The sequence below is a fragment of the Amphibalanus amphitrite genome, unplaced genomic scaffold (genome assembly GCF_019059575.1).
Source record: "Amphibalanus amphitrite isolate SeventyFive unplaced genomic scaffold, NRLGWU_Aamphi_draft 000757F_arrow, whole genome shotgun sequence".
NCBI classification, from domain to species: Eukaryota; Metazoa; Arthropoda; class Thecostraca; order Balanomorpha; family Balanidae; genus Amphibalanus; species Amphibalanus amphitrite.
In genome coordinates this window covers 28,829-50,165 of record NW_024882251.1, presented here as the reverse complement: position 1 = coordinate 50,165, position 21,337 = coordinate 28,829, and the positions used below count along the sequence as shown (strand labels likewise).

At 51.2% G+C, this 21,337-nt stretch overlaps 2 protein-coding genes across 2 annotated transcripts; both read right to left on the bottom strand.

The window, feature by feature from the left end:
- Positions 1-5,433: 5,433 nt before the first annotated feature.
- LOC122365674 lies at positions 5,434-8,172 on the bottom strand. The gene is made up of 3 exons (XM_043337099.1): positions 8,132-8,172; positions 5,674-6,867; positions 5,434-5,467 (listed from the first exon to the last, which is right to left on the bottom strand). The coding sequence occupies exons 1-3, from the start codon at positions 8,170-8,172 to the stop codon at positions 5,434-5,436; spliced, it is 1,269 nt and encodes a 422-aa protein (XP_043193034.1).
- Positions 7,742-11,450, bottom strand: LOC122365680 (translation initiation factor IF-2-like). The gene is made up of 3 exons (XM_043337106.1): positions 10,912-11,450; positions 9,372-9,516; positions 7,742-8,970 (listed from the first exon to the last, which is right to left on the bottom strand). The coding sequence occupies exons 1-3, from the start codon at positions 11,037-11,039 to the stop codon at positions 8,206-8,208; spliced, it is 1,038 nt and encodes a 345-aa protein (XP_043193041.1). The 5' UTR covers positions 11,040-11,450; the 3' UTR covers positions 7,742-8,205.
- Between the last annotated feature and the right edge of the window lie 9,887 nt (positions 11,451-21,337).

Genomic DNA, 21,337 nt, shown 5'->3' with positions numbered 1-21,337 from the left:
AGCGCAAAATCATGCATTGCTAGCGCCTAATACGCAACGGCTTTTGTTGTACAATGACCTAATCAGTGCCTTCAATCCAAGAAATTTGCTTTTGAAGCCTGTTTTTAAACATGTCAAAATAACTTTTAGCGTGGGGTAATTTGAACATAGTGTGAGAATTTCAGTGAAGACAGGGATAGCTCCGAAAAACAACGCTCCCAGTTTTTTTTTGCCAATATTTTCGACCCAAATCAGTAGCAGATTAGTGATGCCAGTTTTATAAAAATTTACGTCTAATATCCGTCTAATGTCCGGCATTTTCGTTGATTTCCGTTCAAAAATGTTTAAGTCAGCCATTTGTCCAAATATGTCCGAAAATTACGCATTAATCAACACTCAAAACTGTCATTTAAATTGCTTATAATGTAATTTTACCAGCCAAAAAGTGTTCATTATATTGAGAGCTTAATAAGCTTTCCATTCGCCAATCAATGCTATGCACGATTACTTTATAAAAAGCGCTGAAGTGTAGCAAGCCATCGTCCAATGTTGTCCAGTCTGCTACCTTTGTCCAGCCAATTCCGAATTGGAGATTGGACAAAATCAGAACTCCAAATGTCCAGGTTTCGATTGGCACCACTATAACAGATGCAGTAAGGTTGGGAGAGTTTTTATCGAACAAAAATGATAGACGTTCTGTTAATTGAAGAGAGGCGAATTCTGTCAACTGACCGGTGTGCAGCGTGCAGATATTGATACCTTGCAACTGTTATTTTTGTTGTAGTGTTGATTTTTCAAGTGAAGGTATGTTAAGAATTGTTCTGCCTATTTGTTTATGGGTCAAACAACATCGGTGCTGGCGAGACTATCGTTTTTATGAGTTATGACAGGTAAAGGCAGTATGTTCAAATTACCCCACGGTGGGGCAATTTGAACACACCGTGACTTGGTGGAGAAGTGAGGCTATGCTTTTCAAGGTATGCTCGGCTCGTCCAAAAATGAGGCTTGCATGGTGAGAGCAAGTGACACTTGCGCTACTGAAGCAGTTTTTCTTCGTCCAGGGTTGAGCTGGAATTTGGTACAACGGAGAAGACGTAAAAATATGTTCAAATTACCCCGCACTACCCTAGACTTTTTTCGTCCTTTTGACAGGGCACGCTTGATGCCTCACAGACGCTCGTGGCAATGCAAAGTGACAGAAAAAATGGATAGTATCTGCATATTTCTGCCTGCAGTTTGAGAGCTATGAAAATTTCTCATTGGCTCGATATTATTAAGCCAAGGCCATGAGCTGGCCTCAGGCAAATCACATAGACACAGAATAACTAAACCATGCTAGAAAAACTCAGTGAGCTTAGTTGGCTAGCTTTTTGAACAAGTTTGTAACAATCCCACCGTTTTTGGTACAGTAGAGCGGGGTCAAATGCAATACGGGGCAATTGCAACAGACAAAAGTGTTTATAGGCATAAACTTACCAATAGAATGAGCTGATGTTAAGACCGAAAATGCGTTATTCTATACTGCCTTTCCCATCTCAATGGTCATTAGGTCATGGTCAAGCACAGTTGTGTGCTTTTTAGAGCATTTTGTAATTTTTACACCGTTATATTTGATTAGCTCATTCGCGCAATTGAAAAGATATCGAATTCAGACTGTGTAAGCGTTTGCAGGCTTGTTGTCCATAAATTAAAAGCATTAGATTCTGCCCATGCAACATTTTTTTTTGCGCCAGTTTCGTCTACAAAATGTCACGGCGCGACGGAGACAATTGTAACACTCTTGCAGGGGCAAATGTAACAGGTTATTCAGTTCAGTTCAGTACATTTTGGTAACCAATTAAGAAACATCGGAGAAAATAATCGCAGATCGGCGCAAAAGCAAAATGTTTTAACCCTCGCCCTGGCAGGGCATTTTTCATAACACGGCCTGGCAGGGGGGGGGGGGGGGTCGATGCGACCCCCCCCCCTCGCGATTGGCTCCTATGGCACCTAGAAACACCAAATTTGGTAGGAAGGTGGGCCCCCTGAAGTTCTCGCCCCTGTGCAAATTTGGTTGCCCTAGGTCAATATTTAGGGGGGTTTTGGGGGGTATAAATGTAAAAATTTCGCTAAAAACAGGTCAAAAGTTTTTCGCTTATAATTTTTGATCTAATCAAGATAGAGAAAAAAGAAAAGCACCAGTGAACTCAGCACGTCAAGGGGCGTCGAATGATATACTTTTTAGCTTGCTTAAGTGTACTCAGAGTTTTTCTTAACTTTTAAGTAAACTTAAATTAATAAATTAAGTTCAAGTTAACCAAATTGCATCATATTGTATATCATTCGATTCGGCTGATCACCAGGAACACAATGGTACCATTTTTTAAGCTCTAGCGTCATTATGTGCCAAGTTATTGGCAAAAACGTCATTTGACCTCAGTTGACCTCATTTGACCTGACCCATGGGTAAGTACGCCAAACAAAGAAGCAACAAGTGACCTGCTGTTAAGTACCGTGGTTTCAAAGCACAAAAGTGATAGAACGAAGCGAATATCTCCAGTATTTTCCGAATTTAGTATTTTCCCATAGGCTTAACATTACGACGTAATGACCTCTAACTGACCTCAGGTCAGTGACCTCAAAAAAGCCGGACTATATGTTGTACAACTCGGTGAACTTAGCACATCCTGAAAGTTTGAAGGAAATCAGTCGAAAACTGTGAGTTGGAGAGGTGCAAAAAGAAAATTGAAATTTGACCATGACCTTGTACCGGTTTTTCTGACCTGGTGACCTGACCCAAGGTCACCCGGACCTGAAATTTTCAGGTCATATGTAAAAAGGTTGCCCCATAGGCTGTGCCAAATTTGGCGGCGCTGCGCGCCGCCGTTTTTACGCTATCTTCGAAAAACCTTAGGGGGGGGTCGCATCGACCCCCCCTGCCAGGGCGAGGGTTAATCAAAGCGCCTTTCCTACAAAACAGAAATAAACGCACAAAAATGAAATAGGTAAAAGGTAATTAGGTCAAGGTCATCAACTTTTCAAGGCATTGCTAGAATTAATAGTACTGTAAGTTTTGTCACAAATGGCAGCTTTTTACGCAATTTATTTGCGAAAACCCGAGGGAGATGAGGTCCATCAAACCCCGTATAAAAGCGAGATTAAAGTTTTTTTCTGAAAAGAGCCGTACCTACCATGTCTGAGGAGATGAACATCAACAATGAACATGTATTACACTTAATCAAATCGAAGTTTTTGAAAATAATGCCCTTCTGTAGCCTGTAAGTTACAGTTGTCCCCGGGTGGTGTTACTTTCGAGTTCGACCCATTATCTGGGGTGAATTGTAACAGATGAACTGGCATTTTGGGACCACAATTTTGACCCGAAAAAGATGCTATTTCGGAAATGTTTTAACTGTATTTAAAAGACAAAGCTGAAAGCAGCATAGTTTCTGAGAATAAAAGAAAGAGCTTCATAACTGCAAACGTGTTTGCACCGGATGATATAATGCAAAACCGGTTACAATTGACCCCGGTCTCCCCTACGCCGTGCAAAATTGGGGGCCGTGGCAAGGCGAGGCAATTGCAATGCAGCCTGCTCTCCTGACTGGCTGAGGGAAAAGACGACGGCAATATCTGTACAAAAAAGATAACGTGATCAATCATGTTTTTTTATTAATAAAACTTTTTTACCTCTAACCTTTTACTTAGGGTAACTGTGGGGAAAACGCACCCCTGGGTTAAACGCCTCCCCTAAAAAATCGTATTTCTTATCGACGGATAGGTGTTCAAAGTCAAGTCAAAGTCATTTATTAGAATTCTTCCACGGGGTGGGTATTAAGAATCCGGTCAGGAATGTGACATGGTGACATAGGAGCTAAGTGAGACCCAATTAAAAATACATGATGCTGATACAATGGCAAAAGCTACGTTAAAACACATCGACGATTACATTAAAACACTCGCGAACGCATCATCCGCATGGAAGAAGTTGACATCAGCAGGTTGACATTCTAAAATCAGGTGCCTATGGCGGTGTCCTTCGCATTCCACGATGCTGCCGCTCTATATGCAAACTCCCGCTGAGTTCTTGCGAGCCGCCACTTCGGGAGCTGCAACTTCCCGGCTGCTACCGCGCGAGTGTCACGTGACGACACTTCGGCCCGGCGGGTGAACATGGCCGACATCGCTGGGGGACATTGGTCATTATACAGGGCTCTCTGGACGTGAACATGATCATGGCGGCGCAGCATCACATCCACCCTCTCCCAACCAAGCGACTCCAACGCCGGCGATATATGCTCGGACCGTCGTGTCCCGGTCACAAGTCTGGCGGCGAAGTTCATCGTCTTTTGGACGCGCTGCATTTGACACTTGGCGGCTCCTCCCCAGACGGGCAGGCAATACTGAATGTGTGGGAACACGTGGGCTTGGACTAAGAGTTTAAGGACGTCAGGTGTGAGGTGGTGCCGGATTTTGTGGAGGGATGCGAGGATGGAGTTGCAGCGACGCACAACCATGGTTATGTGGGGATCCCACGTCAGGTGTCGGTCGAGCAGCACACCCAAAATTTTGACGGTCTGACTTGGCCGAATGTCGTTACCGGAGAGTGAGACGTAGAATGACTCAGTCTTTTTTAGAGTTTGCTGGGTTCCGATGAGAGTGATAAAGGTTTTGTTTTGGTTCATTTTTAGACTGTTGGCCTGGAACCACAGCTGGAGATCGAAGATTGACTGCTCGACACGACATCTGAGCTGAGAGAGATCTGGGGTTGTTGGAAGTGAGTGGTCGAGGAGTTGGGTGTCGTCTGCGTAGGAGAGGAGTCGGCCATGGGTGAGGAAACAGGGAAGGTCGTTGATGAGGATGAGGAAGAGGATTGGGCCGAGGATGGACCCCTGGGCCACGCCATGGGTCAACGGGAGGGGATCGGAGGAGCCGCCGGTCACTACCTGTCTCCGATCGTGCAGGTAGCTCCTGAACCACATCGAGCTCACACCATACCACTCCAGTTTGTCCAGGAGGACGCCGTGGTCAACGCTGTCGAACGCCTTGCTGAGGTCAAGCGTCGTCAGCGACGCGACTCGTCCAGCGTCGATCTGCGTTGATATCCAGTGGACAGCGTCGAGCACGGCGTCCTCCGTGGAATGACACGGACGATACGCGTACTGGTGCGGAGACAAAACATTGTTTTTCACAAGATAAGACACGAGTTGGCGAGAAACGACCTTTTCCATGATCTTGGATAGTGCGGATAAAATGGAGATGGGCCTGTAGTTGCTGGGGTCTGAGGTGTCGCCAGATTTGTGGACGGGGATGACGCGGGCGAGTTTCCAAGCGGATGGGAAGACGGAGGAAGAGATGGAGTGATTGATGATGTGAAGAAGATGGGGTCCTATCACAGCAAAACTACGCACAATCGCGAATAGCGGCACGCCGTCCACACCGACGGCGCGCGAGGAGCTCATGGAGCTGATAGCCTCAGACAGCTCCGGCAGGGTGACAGGCCCCAGCACTAAGGCGGAGGCACACACACAGGGCGGGCGAGGCCCCACGTCAGCGCCTCCGGAGCGAGCGACATCAGCCGCGACGCGAGGGCCGACCGACGCGAAATGAGCGTTGAATTCGTCGGCCCGTCGAGTGACGTCATCAGCGCTGCTTGCTGGAGCGGCGCCTGCACGGCGGAGAGCAAAGCTCTTGATCCGGCTCCAGAAACCTCGCCGGTCCGTCAGCAGGTCGTTACAGAGGAACTCCCGCTTAGCACGGGCGAGAAGACCCTTCAGTCTGTTGCGACTGAGCTGGTAGTCTCGCCGCGCCTCCGCTGAACGGCTCCGCCGCCAGGTGTGCCGGGCGGTGTCGCGCTCCTCTATCGCGGTGTCGATGTCAGGATTGTCCCTGAGCCACGGACAGTCCGGGCGGCGTCGGGACACGGTGACAAATGGACACAGTTCGTCGACCGCCGCACTCCAGACACCCATGAACGCCGCCAGCTTCCCGTCCACAGCTGCTGTGCTGTAGAGCCGGTCCCAGTCGGCGGTCAGGAGACGGAGACAGAAGGCGTCCCAGTTCATCCGTCGCCACGGCCTGGTGGTGACTGGAGCTGGGCGCGGGCGGCGCTGGCGGCCGACTGGGGCGCTGAAGATGACAGGCTGGTGGTCTGCAACAGGCTCAGGGAGCACTCTGGCAGATGACTGGAGGTCAGTCTGGTTGGTCAAAATCAGGTCGAGCAGCGTGGGAGTCGGGTGGATGTGAGTCGGCTCCTCCACCAGCTGCATGAGGTTGACGTCGTTTATGATGCGTTTGAAGTCTCGGGTTCCTGGCTTCAAGTCGTCCAGCATGTAGAAATTAAAATCCCCGAGCACGACTAATGGTTTGCCAGTGGCAGTGGCCGCACGGAGCTGCTCCTCTATCAGCTCGAGCCCCCTGGCGGTGGATGAGCCGGGTGGCCGGTAAATGGCACCCACGATCACTGTCCTCCGGCCTGGGCCCGTGACGGAGAGCCACAGGGACTCCACTGCTGGGTCGGCGCCGCCAATGTCCAGCTTGTTCAACCTGAACTGCTCCCTGGTCAGGATAGCCACTCCTCCTCCACGGGGGGCTCTCGAGCGCGGCGGGCCGGTGCGGTCACATCTGCTGATTGTGTAGCCAGGGAAGACGAGCACGCGGCTGGAGATGTCAGGACGGAGCCAGGATTCCGAGACACACAGTATGTCCAGTTTCTGCTGTTCTAGTAGTAGGTTAATCTCGTCGAGTCGGGGAGCGAGTGACCTGGCGTTGATGTGTCCGAAGTTGTAGAATCGGTGCGCTGGCAGCGGAGTGACGCCGGCGGCCGCGGGCCTAAGACGACGAGTCTGTGGCAGGCTCCTTCGAGGCGGAGTTACCAGCACTCTAGTCCTCGACTCCGCGGAAACGGCCCTGGCTTGGCGTGTTTTATCCTGTCTTTCAGAACATTCAGCTGCTTATTTACGTAGGTCTCTATTTCCGGTTCTGCGTCTTGAGGAGCAGCGTGGGTAGGTGCTGATGTTGGTTTTGGGTGTTGTTTTTGTTGTTTTTACAGAAGATTCCTAATATTTTGATGCCTACTTTATATCACAAAACTTGCTATTGAGCACATCACTCAAAACTGCGTTTCATTGTCATTCTGTTGAATGTATTATGCTGCGGCGTTAGTGGCGCGTTTTTAGTCAATATTTTGTTGACCGGAAATGGAGTGGATGGGGAAAGACGCCTACGCGATGCATGGGGCAAGACGCCCCCAGTTTTCTGAAAGGGGGGAGTTTTGCACGGTGGTGAGAGTGCAGGGTAGCGCCCTGTAGGTCGGGGCCGAAAAGGCCTCTCCCTGTCCTTTTTTGCTGATATATCCTAAACGACTGCAGATATCGTCACCAAACTTTCAGGACTCCTTCGGGCATCCATTTTACACATTGCAACAAAATTTTATTCCAAAGGCTATGATAGGTTGACCACAAATGACGTCAGAATGACGTCAAGTTCTGCCATGTTCATCATTTTCTGGATGGATGGCGTGGGGGCGCTTTGCACATGGGTGTGGGCGTATTACCCAGGGTATGGGGCAAAACGCCCTTTTGTAAGGGTATGCGAAAACCTTTTTGGTGGGTTAAATACCACACGCAGGTGTCTTTTCTTGGTCTCAAAGCGTAGTAAAAAGAATGAGCTGCATGATGGTGCCCAAAGGTTTAAGTAATCTGTGTTGGGTTGAGTGTCAGAAGGTTTCGCGCTTAAGGGGGGCGTTTTTGACCTATGTATTCACCCTAAGTCACAGAACCAATTTCTTTTCATTCTATCAATTATATTAGGTATATGAACCAATTCCAATAGACCAATATTACGTATCCAATATAACGAATTAAAAAAAAAAACATTTGTCAACTTTCGAAAAATTTCGTCGCTTCGTATCGGAGATATGATCCGCCTTCTGCAGTGTCACAGCTGTCGCTCTCCTATCTACAACCGGTGCCTACCGTTATAATGTGTTCGCACTTCTGTCGCCTTTCAGAATCCCAGCCCTTCTTCTCATCCAACTTATCACCTGTCCGATGGTTTATGTGAGTCTTGCTGCGAAATTCAACAATGCGTCTGACATTCAGCTGTTCGTTATTCCACGCAATGTCGGATAGAACGCTGGAATTAGCTTCCGACCACACCTTGGCAGACTAACCGCTCGGTCTCAAAGTGATGGTCATAAGAGATGAGCAACATTTGTCAACATTTCTCTTTTCGATGAGACCAGTTTCAGCGGAACGTCTTGCCCCTCTGGCGTCCCCTCTTGGTTCCGCTCAGGCTGATCTCCAGCTTCCTGCCGACTATAATGGTGAGGTTCTCCGGCACGGAAGAGGCCAGCTGAATTTTGGTCAGGCCGCGCGGCTTGTAGCCGTTCTTGCGCGCCTGCGCCATGCCTCCGAAGCCGGGCGGACTCTGCAGGTCGAGTGTGACGGTGTGTGGCGTGGACGGCTGGCGACGCGGCTGTCTCAGCGCCGCCGCTGCCGTCGTTACGGCCGGCTCGGCCGTGTCGCGCTGCACCGACACGGATCGGGCGTGTCGCGCCGCCGGCGGGCCGGCCGTGGGTCGCGGCGTGCCCGCCACCGGTCGACGGTAGGCGGCCGTGGCGGCGGCGGGGCCGGCGGCGGCGGCGGCCACCCCGGCCAGGGAGGAGGCCGTGGCACTGGGCGGCAGGGAGCGGCGCCGCAGCGGGCGCGGCACGGCGCCGATCTGGGGCAGGTGGCACAAGTCCGGGGAGGAGGAGGGCGGCGTCGGCCGCGGCGGGGGTGTCCCGGAGCCGGTGGACAGGTCGGGGGTGGAGGCCGTGTCCTGCACCGCCGGCGTGGCGGCAGGAGCGGCACCGGGAGCCGCACACCGAGCGGGAGCGGGAGCCGGAGCAGGAGCCGCAGCAGGAGCGGGAGACAGAGGCCGGCTCTCGACGGACGCGCAGGGTTGCGGAGGCAGCAGCTGCACCACCGAGCGGTCGGAACTGGCTGATGACTGCGTGGATGTCAGCTCCTGGAAAAGACGCAGGGATCAATAATTTCTACTGGTACAGCATCAACAAAACTGAGCCCGCTGACATTTTAGCAAATTAAATGGGCACCTTTTTTAAAAGTTAAGTCGAAAAATATGCATTGTGGCAGGTCGTTTCAGCTAAACATCATTATCTGCATGTTAAACGTATGTGTTAGATTTGTATGTTCAACTTATGCTTTTACCAGTTAAATCAAATATCAAAAATTTACAACAGTTTCACTTCAAACAGTTCTGACAGGTATCCGGCAATCTTTTCAATAACGCGTTATACGGTGTGTCGATTGTCGCGTTGTAGCTGAAAAAGCAACGAACACCCTGCGGTCGCGACATCTATTCCGAACGCACCCGACGAGGGTGGCGCTAGCATCGCGGAGCAGTACCGTAGCCAGCAGCGAGGCCGAGGGGTTGGCGGCGCGGCAGCGGGCGTGCGTGACCTGGGTCAGGTAGTCGCGCTCGTACTCTGCCGGGTCCGTGTGGTGACGGAAGGTCAGCTGGTACTCGCCGGCCGCCGGCCGCCGCCGCAGCCTGCGGGCGCCACGCCACGTCATAACGTCACAAGGCACACGACCGATAGCAGCGTCATTCAGGGTGGCTTCAGCGGCGGGCACCGGGTAATGCCGTCATTAAATGTGCTGTCGTCGAAATGTTGATGTATGGACAACCGCCTGATCAGTGAAACATGGACAACTGGTGTAATAGTGCCTCATCCATGATATCAGTAAATCAATTACTTTACCTATTACTCTGCACAATGCAGTTTAATAGCATAAGTAGAGTGATGTTCCGGAATAGACTGGAGAGTGATCGGTGCAATTAATTGTAATGTCACAAGATACCTATTCAGTCAGCTGACATTACTCAAAACGGGTTTTCTGAAGATAATGAACTGGCATAGGTTTTGAGAAGGGTTTCGTGATTCGTCAATTTCTTATCATGGTGAAAATTTAGTGCTTATTGCTATCGTATTTCACCGTTTCAGCCATGAATAGGAACCTATAAAAAAATTGTCCTACAACGTGGTTTCTGTTTGGTGATGGTCGTTGTTATCCTCATGCCGTTATTACGGAGCGAGCGAAGCGAGCGTAGTCTTTCCTTAGATTAACGGAAATTTCTGAGTATGACCGGCCGGCCGGCCGGCCGGCCGTGGTCACGCTTTTGCGAGGCTTATATCTCAGCAACCACTTGACCGATTTACACGCGGTAATTTTTGTAGGGTAGCTTCATTCCTTCTACCAAGTATTGGACTATTCCTGATGCATGTGGGTGACCCCTTATGCACGTGCCACGTGCAAAACGAAGAGGTGTCCGTTTTGTAATTGTTGCAATATCTCGGTAACTACTTGGCCGATTGCGCTGAAAGTTGGCATGTAGGACTAGGCACCCACTAGGCACTGCATATCCATGTGCCAGAGTTGGGGCGCTGCTGCACGTGCGCACGTGCAGGGGTCGTTTCCAGATCTCGAGAACGGCTCGACCGATTGCGCTCAAATTTGGTACACAGTTAGGGACCGGTTAGCAGGGTGCCGTGCACAAGTCAGTTGGGACCCATTTTGCACGTGCGCACGTGCAGGGTGCCACTTCCAGATCTCGAGAACGGCTGGGCCGATTGTGCTTAAATTTGGCACATCGCTAGAGACCGGTTAGTAAGGTGCCGTGCACAAGTCAGTTGGGGGTACCCCCTCGAAATTTCGCACGTGCACGTATAACGCCCCAAAAGGCGTTATACTGGTTATTCTTGTTTTTTTTTTGGACTTAATGTGTACCGATGTCAGATCTGATTTCAGTTGAATTAACATTAGTTGATTCGGGGAAGAAATTACAATTAGGCAATATAATTAAGCTCATTTTACGCTCGCAGTTTCGACTAAGTTTGTCCACTTCCATATTCATAAAAAGCATGGGTCAAAAGCGTGTACTCACTTTTTGGTTTTTAGTTTGTCCTTATCCGGCGAGATGGACGAGGTGGACGGCGCACTGTCCGGCTTCCTCAGCCACGAGCGGTACTGGTGGAAGTCACAGGAGCGCCACGGACCACACTCGGGGCTCATGGTCGAGGCTAGATGGCACGGGTGGTCTTCAGGATGCTGATCTAGTTGCACGAAACATTAGTAACCGGTGCGGCGCTGTGACCGTTGTGCTGTTCAGTATTCGTTCTGCGAGTATTTTCTTGACACACCACAAAATGAATTTTGCTACCGTGTCGCACAAAAGAAGTCTACTTAATGCTCTCTGAAGTACGAAGTCGTCTTTGATATGGTAAGTAGGTGACGGTATTGACTGTGTTTTCCTGTGAACTTTGAACTTGGTGTTTCCTTTTTTAATAAGGCCTAACAGAACATTAATGCAGCACTCATACTTTTTATGTTTTCTGAAAAGACGCAAAATAATGCCACAAACAAGCACATTCAGTGCGTCTAATGCGCACTCCGTTCGTGTTCTTGTCCCCTTGCATCTGTTTTGGCAAGGGTACTTGATTTTTGGGCTTCGGTTGAATACGAAACGTGATATTTGGCAACGGCACCGCACTGTAATGAGAAAACCACGTTCTAGGTCACATAATGATGCAAACTTTTAAGTTAAAGGTAAGTTTAAAATGATAAGTGTCGCGCCGTTTACGCAGTGAAAATGCTCTTTATATTGCAGTCGGTTTGTAGGTATTCATGCCGTTTAGGTTGGACATGCCGGCAAAATGCAAAGTAGGTACCTACAAAATAAATGACGAATGTTAGATGTTCTTGCTTTTTTAAGCAATTTATTGGCAATTAGCTCCACTTTTCGCCGCCGTGTCTTGCACCTCATGAGCCCTGTGCTGAGGTATATGGCGGCTATCGACGCTTGTGCATGTAGTTCATACCGTGAATACCCATACTCAATAGCTAAGCTGATAGATTGGTCATTGTATGCGTATAAATGTATAAGCAGACTTCCTACGCAATACATTTACAAGACCAATGTTTTACGATACACTTCACACTCGTACCAATATTTAGAACTTCCAGCGGTCACGACTACTTCACTGTAAATCACCAAGTACAACAAATAAAACGATGCTTGAAATTATGATCAACGTTGAACAGTATACGGACGATGAATACTCCTCAACCCTAATGTGCAAAACATGGATGGAAACCATCTCGGCTAGGCCGAACACATCAGCCTCGTACTCGTAAATCCATAAAGCACCTCTGCGATAAAAGGGAGAAGAACTGAACGATGCGTTTCACGCTGTAGCAAATGTTTGACCTTAGGGGTACCTGTCCTATTGTTAAAAATTATGAATCTTTTTATCGAAGTCATTTATGAGAATATTTCGTAGGTACGAGGTCAAACTTCACAATACAAGTACCGAACACATAATGGAACACATAGTTCGTGCCTTTTCGTACCAATTTTATAGTCACTCGTCAGTTTTAATTACCTTGACTGACCCCAGCTTGGTATAACTACGCTAACGGAGCGAAATTTGCTATGTACATCGTATACATCTTTATGAGACAGTTTTGCTTTGTGCTTCGTTTGTGATCTCTACATCTGTATGACCTCCGTGTACAGTTCCGATCAGGAATGAGGAAGAGCACCAAATGCACAGAACATTAAACGTCATGACTATACTGGTTGAATGTGTGAACATTGCGCTGCAATGCATGGGTGTTGCCAAATGAGACGTTCCTATTAGACAATGATGGTTACATATTTCTAGCAACAAAGTTGAGCGTACCTCGCTAGCAAGGCGATGTGGCATGCCAAAGATGTTATAATATATGCATAAATCATGGATGCTGCGGCTCACGGCTGCGTTGAATGAAACTGAACCCTGGGCATGTGCGAATTATTGCAACATGCCCATATCTCGAACTCACGACTTTTTTTGTACATGGCCTCCTTCAACCTTCCACTATATAATAAGGTTATAAGCATTAAAGGGACCCTCCCACCTTCCAAAAAAGTTAATGAATTGGCATGAGAGTGATGTCGCTTGGTTCAGAAAGAGCAAAAACGAATATCTACCAAATTTCATCGAAAAATATTCACCGGTTTTCAAGATATTAGACTTTAACTTTTGTTTACTTTTTGGGATCTCCGCTGTTCCTAGCGACTTGATTTGAAAGTGCGGCATTTGTTGCGCGCAAAGCATGGCATATACCACCGCGTGCTACAAAACGTTTTAGTCAAACATTTAAAAATCGTTAGATATCTGCGCTGACGTCACACATTCAGAGGGGTATTCTTATGCATTAGCCCCTCTGAATCAAAATGCTGCAATTTTGAAATTCAATATTTCCGATTTAAGGCATTTCTCGATGTTGCGAGTGCCGAAACCGGTAATTGTGAGCCAGGGACCCCATTTTGGCTATCTCAACTCAAATCTAATGTTAAGGTGGGAGGGTCCCTTTAACTTACAATAGGTGCGGTTTGGTAATGACTGTATGTAGTTATGTACACATCATAAACGCTTGGCTTAGAGGATGTTCACTGTTCTTATTCCGGAATGTATGTATATCAAGCGCGGGTGACCATTAGGTAAAAGAAGAGTTAAAGTGATGTCAAAAGTTTACAGAACGCTTCTTTGTCATAACACTCAATGTACCTAACTAAGGTCAATGCCAACTTTCCTAAAGAACTCGCATTAAGCCTACAACGGTGTAAGTATAGTACCTATGCAAAGAAAATGCCAGTTGCGAGGAATAGCAACTGTATCTACAGCGTCAGCATGTAATTATATTCAGTGGCGTATCTAGGATTTCTCTCAGGGGGGATCCGCAGTCAAAAGGGCCCTTGACTGACTGGGTTGAAAGGGTCCTTAAGTGGCAAAAGGGCCCTTGAAGCCTGAGTTGAAAGGGCGTTAGCCCGCGCCCCGTAAGGGGAGGGGGGGGGGCGAAACGGCCCCCTGTCCTCTTCCGTAGCTATCTCCTAAATGACTGCAGATATCGCCACCAAACTTTCAGGACCTCTCCGGGCATCCATTTTACACATTGTGACCTTTTTTTCCAGAGGCTATGATAGGTTGGCCGCAAATACGTCAGAATGACGTCATGTTCTGCCATCTTCGACCCAAAAAAGGTTTTGCAGGAAGAGCTATCAGGCCTACAGAACTGTAGGAACATGAAAATGTTCCGATATAAAAAGTGTACAATTAACAGGCTTAGGTCAAATCTGAGCACAGTTTACAGAAAGTGCGTTAAAAGAGCTTTCTTTGTTTTGTTGGGTTGGGCCCAGGCCCTTTCGGCTTTCGGTCTGACAGGCCATTTCAGGGCCGGAGGGATGATAGGAATTGAGGGAGACATTGGTCTGGGCGGGCACCTTGGTGACTCACTGGGGCTGAGCCTGTCCAACAGGACAGGCCGACCAGCCTCCCAAGTGCTCACTGCACCCGGTTATGAGTGTGCTTCCTTAGGAGCTGCAGTGCGCTCCAATGGGAGCCGCCCGCATGGAATAAAGTTGCCCGTCCAGGTCCAGCCCGGATCAGGGGTTGCGGCATGGAGGAGAAGGATTTGAATGTCCTGAGGATGGAAACGGCGAAAGGGGTGTTAAAAGAGCTATTAACTACGCTTTTCACCGGTACTGTAGCTCTATTCATTTCCGAATCATGCGGTGGTTTGTTGAAAATTGTCGAAATTGGACCTGAAAATTGGCGAAATTTAACCTTGGATGACCTATGTGAACTGAATTTTGGATCTAAAAAGTGACAGGTGTAATTTCGTCATTATTGTTTGCTTGCGTCCCTTCGAACACTGCCTTAGGCGTGTTGGTACGTGGCTCAGAAGCCGAGTTATAGATGCAGGGGTACGGAGCCGGAGCTGGAGCCGGAGGAGCCGCCGGTGCCGGCATATTTTGCCCGGAGCCGGAGCCGGAGCCGGAGCCGTGAAACAATATAGCCCGGAGCCGGAGCCGGAGCGGTAAAAAAGGCGGCGACTCCGGCTGTTTTTTTTTTTTTTGAAGAGGAAAACATTATTGACCTAGTTCGGTTTCACAGTGCCTGCAAGGCAGTAAAATGTGTGGTATTCAAAATAGCCTTGTTATGCAAATACAGAAACAACGTGAACCAATCCTTCATCTTTTCTTTTCCACCCGTATTTATTTGTATAAAGGATGAACTGAGTACTGGAGTCGAAGCCGGAGCCGGAGCCGGAGCCGAAGCCGATTTTTTTTCTCCGGAGCCGGAGCCGGAGCCGTCTGAAATTTCCACGCCTCCGCATCCCTGGTTAGAATGACCCTGGCCGGGCGGGGGGGGGGGGGGGCGTGGGTGCCACCACATCGTTTTTTTTTTGCGACAGCTCGGAACACGTCGGCAGGCAACAGAGAGCCAAAACTGGGCATAGCTACCTGACCTTTGATGCAAACCGGGCCTTGTGACGCCTGCATTTTCACGGAGGGCCTCTGGTCGTCTTAAGGACCCTCTGTTACCCTCAGAGGGACCCTCTGATGGCCTCTGAAGGCCATCACTGGCCTCAAAGGGTCCTGTAGTGGCCTCCATGGACCTTCTGGGTACCTACCTGAAAGGTCCCTCTGTTTTCTCTCCAGGGGCCCTTTTTACCTCAAAAGGTTCTCTTTTACTTCAAATGACCGTATGTTGGTCTAATACATGAGGCCCCTAGTGGCCTAAAATAGCCCTCATATCATCTAAGGTGACCCCCTGTTTGCCTTAGAAAAGAGGTCCCTCCGGGTACCTGAGAGGCCCTGTTTGTGTCACAAAGGGTCCTTTGCTGGCCTCATAAGGCCCCTAGTTGACCTAAAAAGTCCTCTGATTGATAGCCTTCATATCACCTCAGAGGGCCCTCTGTTGTAAGGCTCAAGTGGCCTTCTCAGAGGGCTCCGACTGCCCTGTGACTGACAATTGTCCACTCTTATCCCTCTTTTGGGTGACCTTTTCCCCCTCTGACACCCAAGCCAAAATACGATTTTGGGACACTGACTCCGAGGGCCAGTTGATTTTCAGAGGGCCCTCTTTGAGGTGGATGTTAGGGCCCTCTGTTCGCCTCAGAGGGCCCTCTGGTGGATTTAGACTTCAGAGGACCCTATTTTGGCATCAGAGGGCGCCTCTCTGTGGCATCAGAGGGCCCTCGGAGGCCTCAAATGGCCCTATTACATCTCAGAGAGCTGTCTTTGACCTCAGAGGGATCTTTTTTACTTCTTTGTGGTGTCTAAGGGGGCCCTCTGGCCTTTGTTCGCCTCAATGAGCCTTAAGGGGTACTCCGATGACTTCCAAGGACCCTTTTTGATCTCAGAGGGCCTAAACCTCATAGGGCTCATGGTGGTCTGACATAGCCTCATATCACCTCCAGTGGCCTCAGAGGGCACTTTGTGACCTTTGAAGGCCCTCCATTCGCCTTAGAGGGCCCTCTTTGATCTCTTTGATCTCTTCGATCTCAGAGGGCCCTTTGTTCACCTCAGAGGGCCCTTTGGTGACCTCCAGGGACCATCTTTGATCTAAGAGGGCCGTCTGGTGGCCTCATAAGGTACCTTGTGGCCTGACGTTGACCCTCGTACCTCAGAGGACCTTCTGTTCGTCTTAAGGGGCCCTCTGCTGGTCTTAGAGTGCCCTTTGTGTGCTTGGGAGGCCCCCTGAGTACCTGAGAGGGCCCTCTGTGTGTTTGAGAGGACCCTCTGTGTGCCTGAAAGGGTCCTCTGTGTACCTGAGACGGCCCTCTGTTCGCCTGAAAGGGTCCTCTGTGTGCCTGAAAGGGCCCTCTGTGTACCTGAGAGGGCCCTCTGTTTGCCTGCGAGGGCCCTCTGTGTGCCTGAGAGGGCCCTATGTGTGCCTGAGAGGGCCCTCTGTGTACCTGAGACGGCCCTCTGTTTGCCTGAAAGGACCCTCTGTGTGTCTCAGAGAACCCTCTGTGTGCCTGAGAGAGCCCTATGTGTGCCTGAGAGGGCCCTCTGTGAGCCTGAGAGGGCCCTCTGTGTGCCTGAGAGGCCCTATGTGTGCCTGAGAGGGCCCTCTGTGTGCCTGAAAGGGCCCTCTGTGTACCTGAGAGGGCCCTCTGTGTGCCTGAGAGGGCCCTATGTGTGCCTGAGAGGGCCCTCTGTGAGCCTGAGAGGGCCCTCTGTGAGCCTGAGAGGGCTCTCTGTGAGCCTGAGAGGGCCCTCTGTGTGCCTGAAAGGGCCCTCTGTTTGCCTGAGAGGGCCCTCTGTGTGTCTAAGAGGACCCCCTGTGTACCTGAGAGCGCCCTCTATGTGCCTGAAAGGGCCCTCTGTGTACCTGAGAGGGCCATCTGTTTGCCTGAGAGGGCCCTCTGTGCGCCTGAGAAGGCCCTATGTGTGCCTGAGAGGGCCCTCTGTGTGCCTGAGAGGACCCTCTGTGTGCCTGAGAGGGCCCTCTGTGAGCCTGAGAGGGCCCTCTGTGAGCCTGAGAGGGCCCTCTGTGTGCCTGAGAGGGCCCTCTGTGTGCCTGAAAGGGCCCTCTGTTTGCCTGAGAGGGCCCTCTGTGTGTCTAAGAGGACCCCTGTGTACCTGAGAGCGCCCTCTATGTGCCTGAAAGGGCCCTCTGTGTACCTGAGAGGGCCATCTGTTTGCCTGAGAGGGCCCTCTGTGCGCCTGAGAAGGCCCTATGTGTGCCTGAGAGGGCCCTCTGTGAGCCCTAGAGGGCCCTCTGTGTGCCTGAGAGGACCCTCTGTGTGCCTGAGAGGGCCCTCTGTGAGCCTGAGAGGGGCCCTCTGTGTGCCTGAGAGGGCCCTCTATGTACCTGAGAGGGCCCTCTGTGTGCCTGAGAGGGCCCTCTGTGTGCCTGAGAGGGCCCTATGTGTGCCTGAGAGGGCCCTCTGTGAGCCTGAGAGGACCCTCTGTGTGCCTGAGAGGGCCCTCTGTGTGCCTGAAAGGGCCCTCTGTTTGCCTGAGAGGGCCCTCTGTGTGCCTGAGAGGACCCTCTGTGAGCCTGAGAGGGCCCTCTGTGTACCTGAGAGGGCCCTCTGCGTGCCCGAGAGGGCTCTTTGTGTACCTGAGAGGGCCCTCTGTGTGCCCGAGAGGGCTCTCTGTGTGCCTGAGAGGGCCCTCTGTATCCTTCACAAGGTCCCTCATTGGCCTAAATGTGTCCTCTAATAATCCTCAAAAGAGTTCTACAATACTTTTTCTTTTAGCGAATAAAATGGGAAGTGGTCAAAAGGGCCCTTGAAGTCATTTCAATTTTTGCCGTGTTATAAAAAAAAAACTTTTTTCAAGGCTCCAGGGGGGATCCTAGGACCCCCAGGGTCCCCCCTTGGATACGCCACTGATTATATTACGGTATACTATTTCGATTCGCGTGGGTTTCACAAGTACCGCGAAAGGTGTAGCTGTGTGGTTTCGTACAAAGAAAGAGCTACTGTTTTCGTGGGATGACCACAAAGCCGCTCAAATGGAACCCAGCTCCAGCCTGCCCGCGGCTGGTGGCGCTGAAAAGGCGGTAAGATAAATGCTAGCAGCATCAAACAACGTTAGTTTACAGAGTTGGTATCCGTGAAATGTATTGACAAAAAAAAAAAAAATGCACACGAGTTTTCCTTGCAGGCTCAGCTATTCACTGCAATTCAATAGTGACGGCGCACGGACTGTGGCGAATGAAGCCCATAAAATTCCAATTAACGCGTCTGTCCGTGCCATCTATGTCCTTTGTGCCACATCGCACAAGTTTTTGCCGACGATGCGTGTCCGCGCGCACGTCATGCCTCACTGCGGGTGGGCCGGCAGGTCACGTCCCCAGGCCGCTGGCTCCGGTCGCGTCACGGGTCATCGCCGTTGGGCATGCAGCAGATACACTTGGCGCGGCGCTCGTCCACGGCGCAGCCCTTGGCGCAGGACTCGTCCGTCTTATCGGAGACCCAGCAGCGTACGCACAGGCCAGAGCTGAGCCGGTACGAGTCCTTGGGACACGAGCGCAGGGTGGCCAGCGGCACACAGCGCCCGTCGGCCCAGGCCACGCGACCCCCGGTGCACTGTTCGGAGCGGCCCCTCAGCGCCCCCGGCTTCCGACCGCGCCCGGCCGCCGTCCGCGCCCCAAGCCGGACGCACCGCCCGGAGCGGTGGCGTTTGTAGCCCTCGGGGCAGCGGGGTCGGCCCCGCGGCCAGCTGCCTGAGCCAGACAGCCGACCCGTCACTGACGCGTGCACCCGTCGGCCGTCTCCTGTCGGCGGTTTATTCACTCCCTTGCTCCGGTTCGCTGCCTTCCACTGCTTTCCACCTCGCTTCAAACAGCGACCGTGGGGCCTGACGCGGACGAAGCCCCTGGGACACGGTCGGCGGCGACGAGCGTTCTTCGCTGACGGCGCTTCCAGAGCCCCGGGAGCCTCCTGCACGCGCTGCCGGCGGCGGTGCTTCCTGCGCCTGCCAGGACCTCTTCGTCGCCCGCCTCGGCGCCGCCCCTTCACCCTCCTGCCGCGCTGCCGCTGCCGGCGCCGCTGGTGGTCCCGCTCGACCTCAGTTTCCCCTCCAGTGGACACGGCACCGTGGTGTCCCTCCGCCGGGGGTTTGGTGGTGGGATCAGACAGCTCTGTGCTCCTCCCGTCCTCCTCAGCGCAGTCACCGCTCAGACTCAGCGCGTTACTGTGCGCTGTCACACGGCACGGCGCCCGGCCATCGACAGCTGCCAGAACAGCGGACACGGCGACAGCAGCCAACACCGCCAGCAGGGACAGGGCCAGACGCATCTCGGTGCCGGAGAGAGGAACCCTCGCCTCCCCCTTCGACGTCCCGCGGTCAACTGCAGGAGAGGCGGACCGGCCGCGCGAGCATCGCACATCTCTCAGCCCTGTCTGGTTTGTGTCCGCGGAGACAACGCAACTGGGGACCGGCAGTTTTTGCGGGCTTTGCGCGCGGCGCGCTGGCGAGGCAGGACGGACGGATGCCAGATGAAGCAAGGGCGGTTTCTTCACTCGTGTTTACACACGGTGACGCTGCTCCGAGTGTGTATTTGTCAGGGCCAAGGCGAAGGACATCATAAAAGGACCTAATAAAGACAGAGTTATTGCACTTTCAAAGAAAACAGCTCGCAAAAGTAATGCCTACAAATAGCCGAATAGTGTGGTGTGTTTTTAATTAGGTGACCTGCTAGTTATAGGAATATTCAAACAAAGATATAATTATGCCTTCCACGCGCTTAGCTCAGGCACCAGTGCACTGTGTGCCGCTTCCGTTCGCCATATCAGACAGTTTCGCTGGTACGGGCTGCCGCGGGCACATTATGCATTAGAGGAACATTCCATCTTCCTGTTCATCGCCCGTCTGTTAAACACAGATATCAGCAATTTTCCGCATAATAGCCCGACGGTGGGCGTTGCCACGTCGAGAACCAGCCAAATGATCCATATTTAGCACCTCTGAACAAAGCGTGGCAATATCACGACGTGTAGCCCGCGGGTCGGGCCGGCGCCCGCGCCACGGTCTGGGGCGATCACACAGGCGTGGTAGCCCGGTCATACCATGTATGCACGCGATCTATATTAGATATCTGGGAATATCTTGTTCGATGGTGCAGATAGCGATCAAATGGCCGTCAGCCCCGGGCGGGCGGCCCACTCGGGCTGCAGCGCAGGGCCAGTCGCGCTGCGAGTCGGCTGATAGGCTGTCTACAGCGCCAGTCGTCACTGAGGCGTCTGGAGTCGGCAGAACACCATTCGCTCACTACGTACAAATGGTCCTAGCTCATGTTTTAAGATCTCCCACTCCCTCCCCATCTCCCTCACTCCCTCACTCATTCACACACTCACTCAATCACTCTCTCTCACTCTCTTTCTCTCTCTCTCTCTCTCTCTCTCTCTCTCTCTCTCTCTCTCTCTCTCTCTCTCTCTCTCTCTCTCTCTCTCTCTCTCCCCCTCTCTCTCTCAATCTATCTATCTATCTATCTATCTATCTATCTATCAATCTTTCTATCTATCTATCTCTGTCCTCGCCACAAGGCTATAAGTTTGGGACCTATTCCGAGGAGTTTATGGTCAATGTTGCTCGACTAGTCGCAGTACCACGAGTGCGAGCGTGCAGACAGCCATCCTCCCATATGTCAATTCACAAATCACAACATCCACTACCAGTGCCATCTCCTCTGTGATGGCCGTCAAAACTGAGCATTGCGCTCTGAACTGAGCGCCGGCTCAGCTCGCTGAGTGATTTCCACTATACCCAGTACAGCCGTCAGACTCAGTAGGTATACCCATGCTGTCAGCGCCAATCCACCACCCACTGTGAACATGATGAAATCCGATAATCTCCGACTGGGCAACCATACACCGAACAGGGACGCCGGAGCCCACTGTTCCTGTGCCGAGCGCTCGCTCAAATCCGGCAGATTTGTGTTATTGCTACCGGAGAGTTCATCACGCGATGTGGATATTTGTTCAGCGATGGCCACAGGATACGGGTAAATTGATTTCGCCAAGGA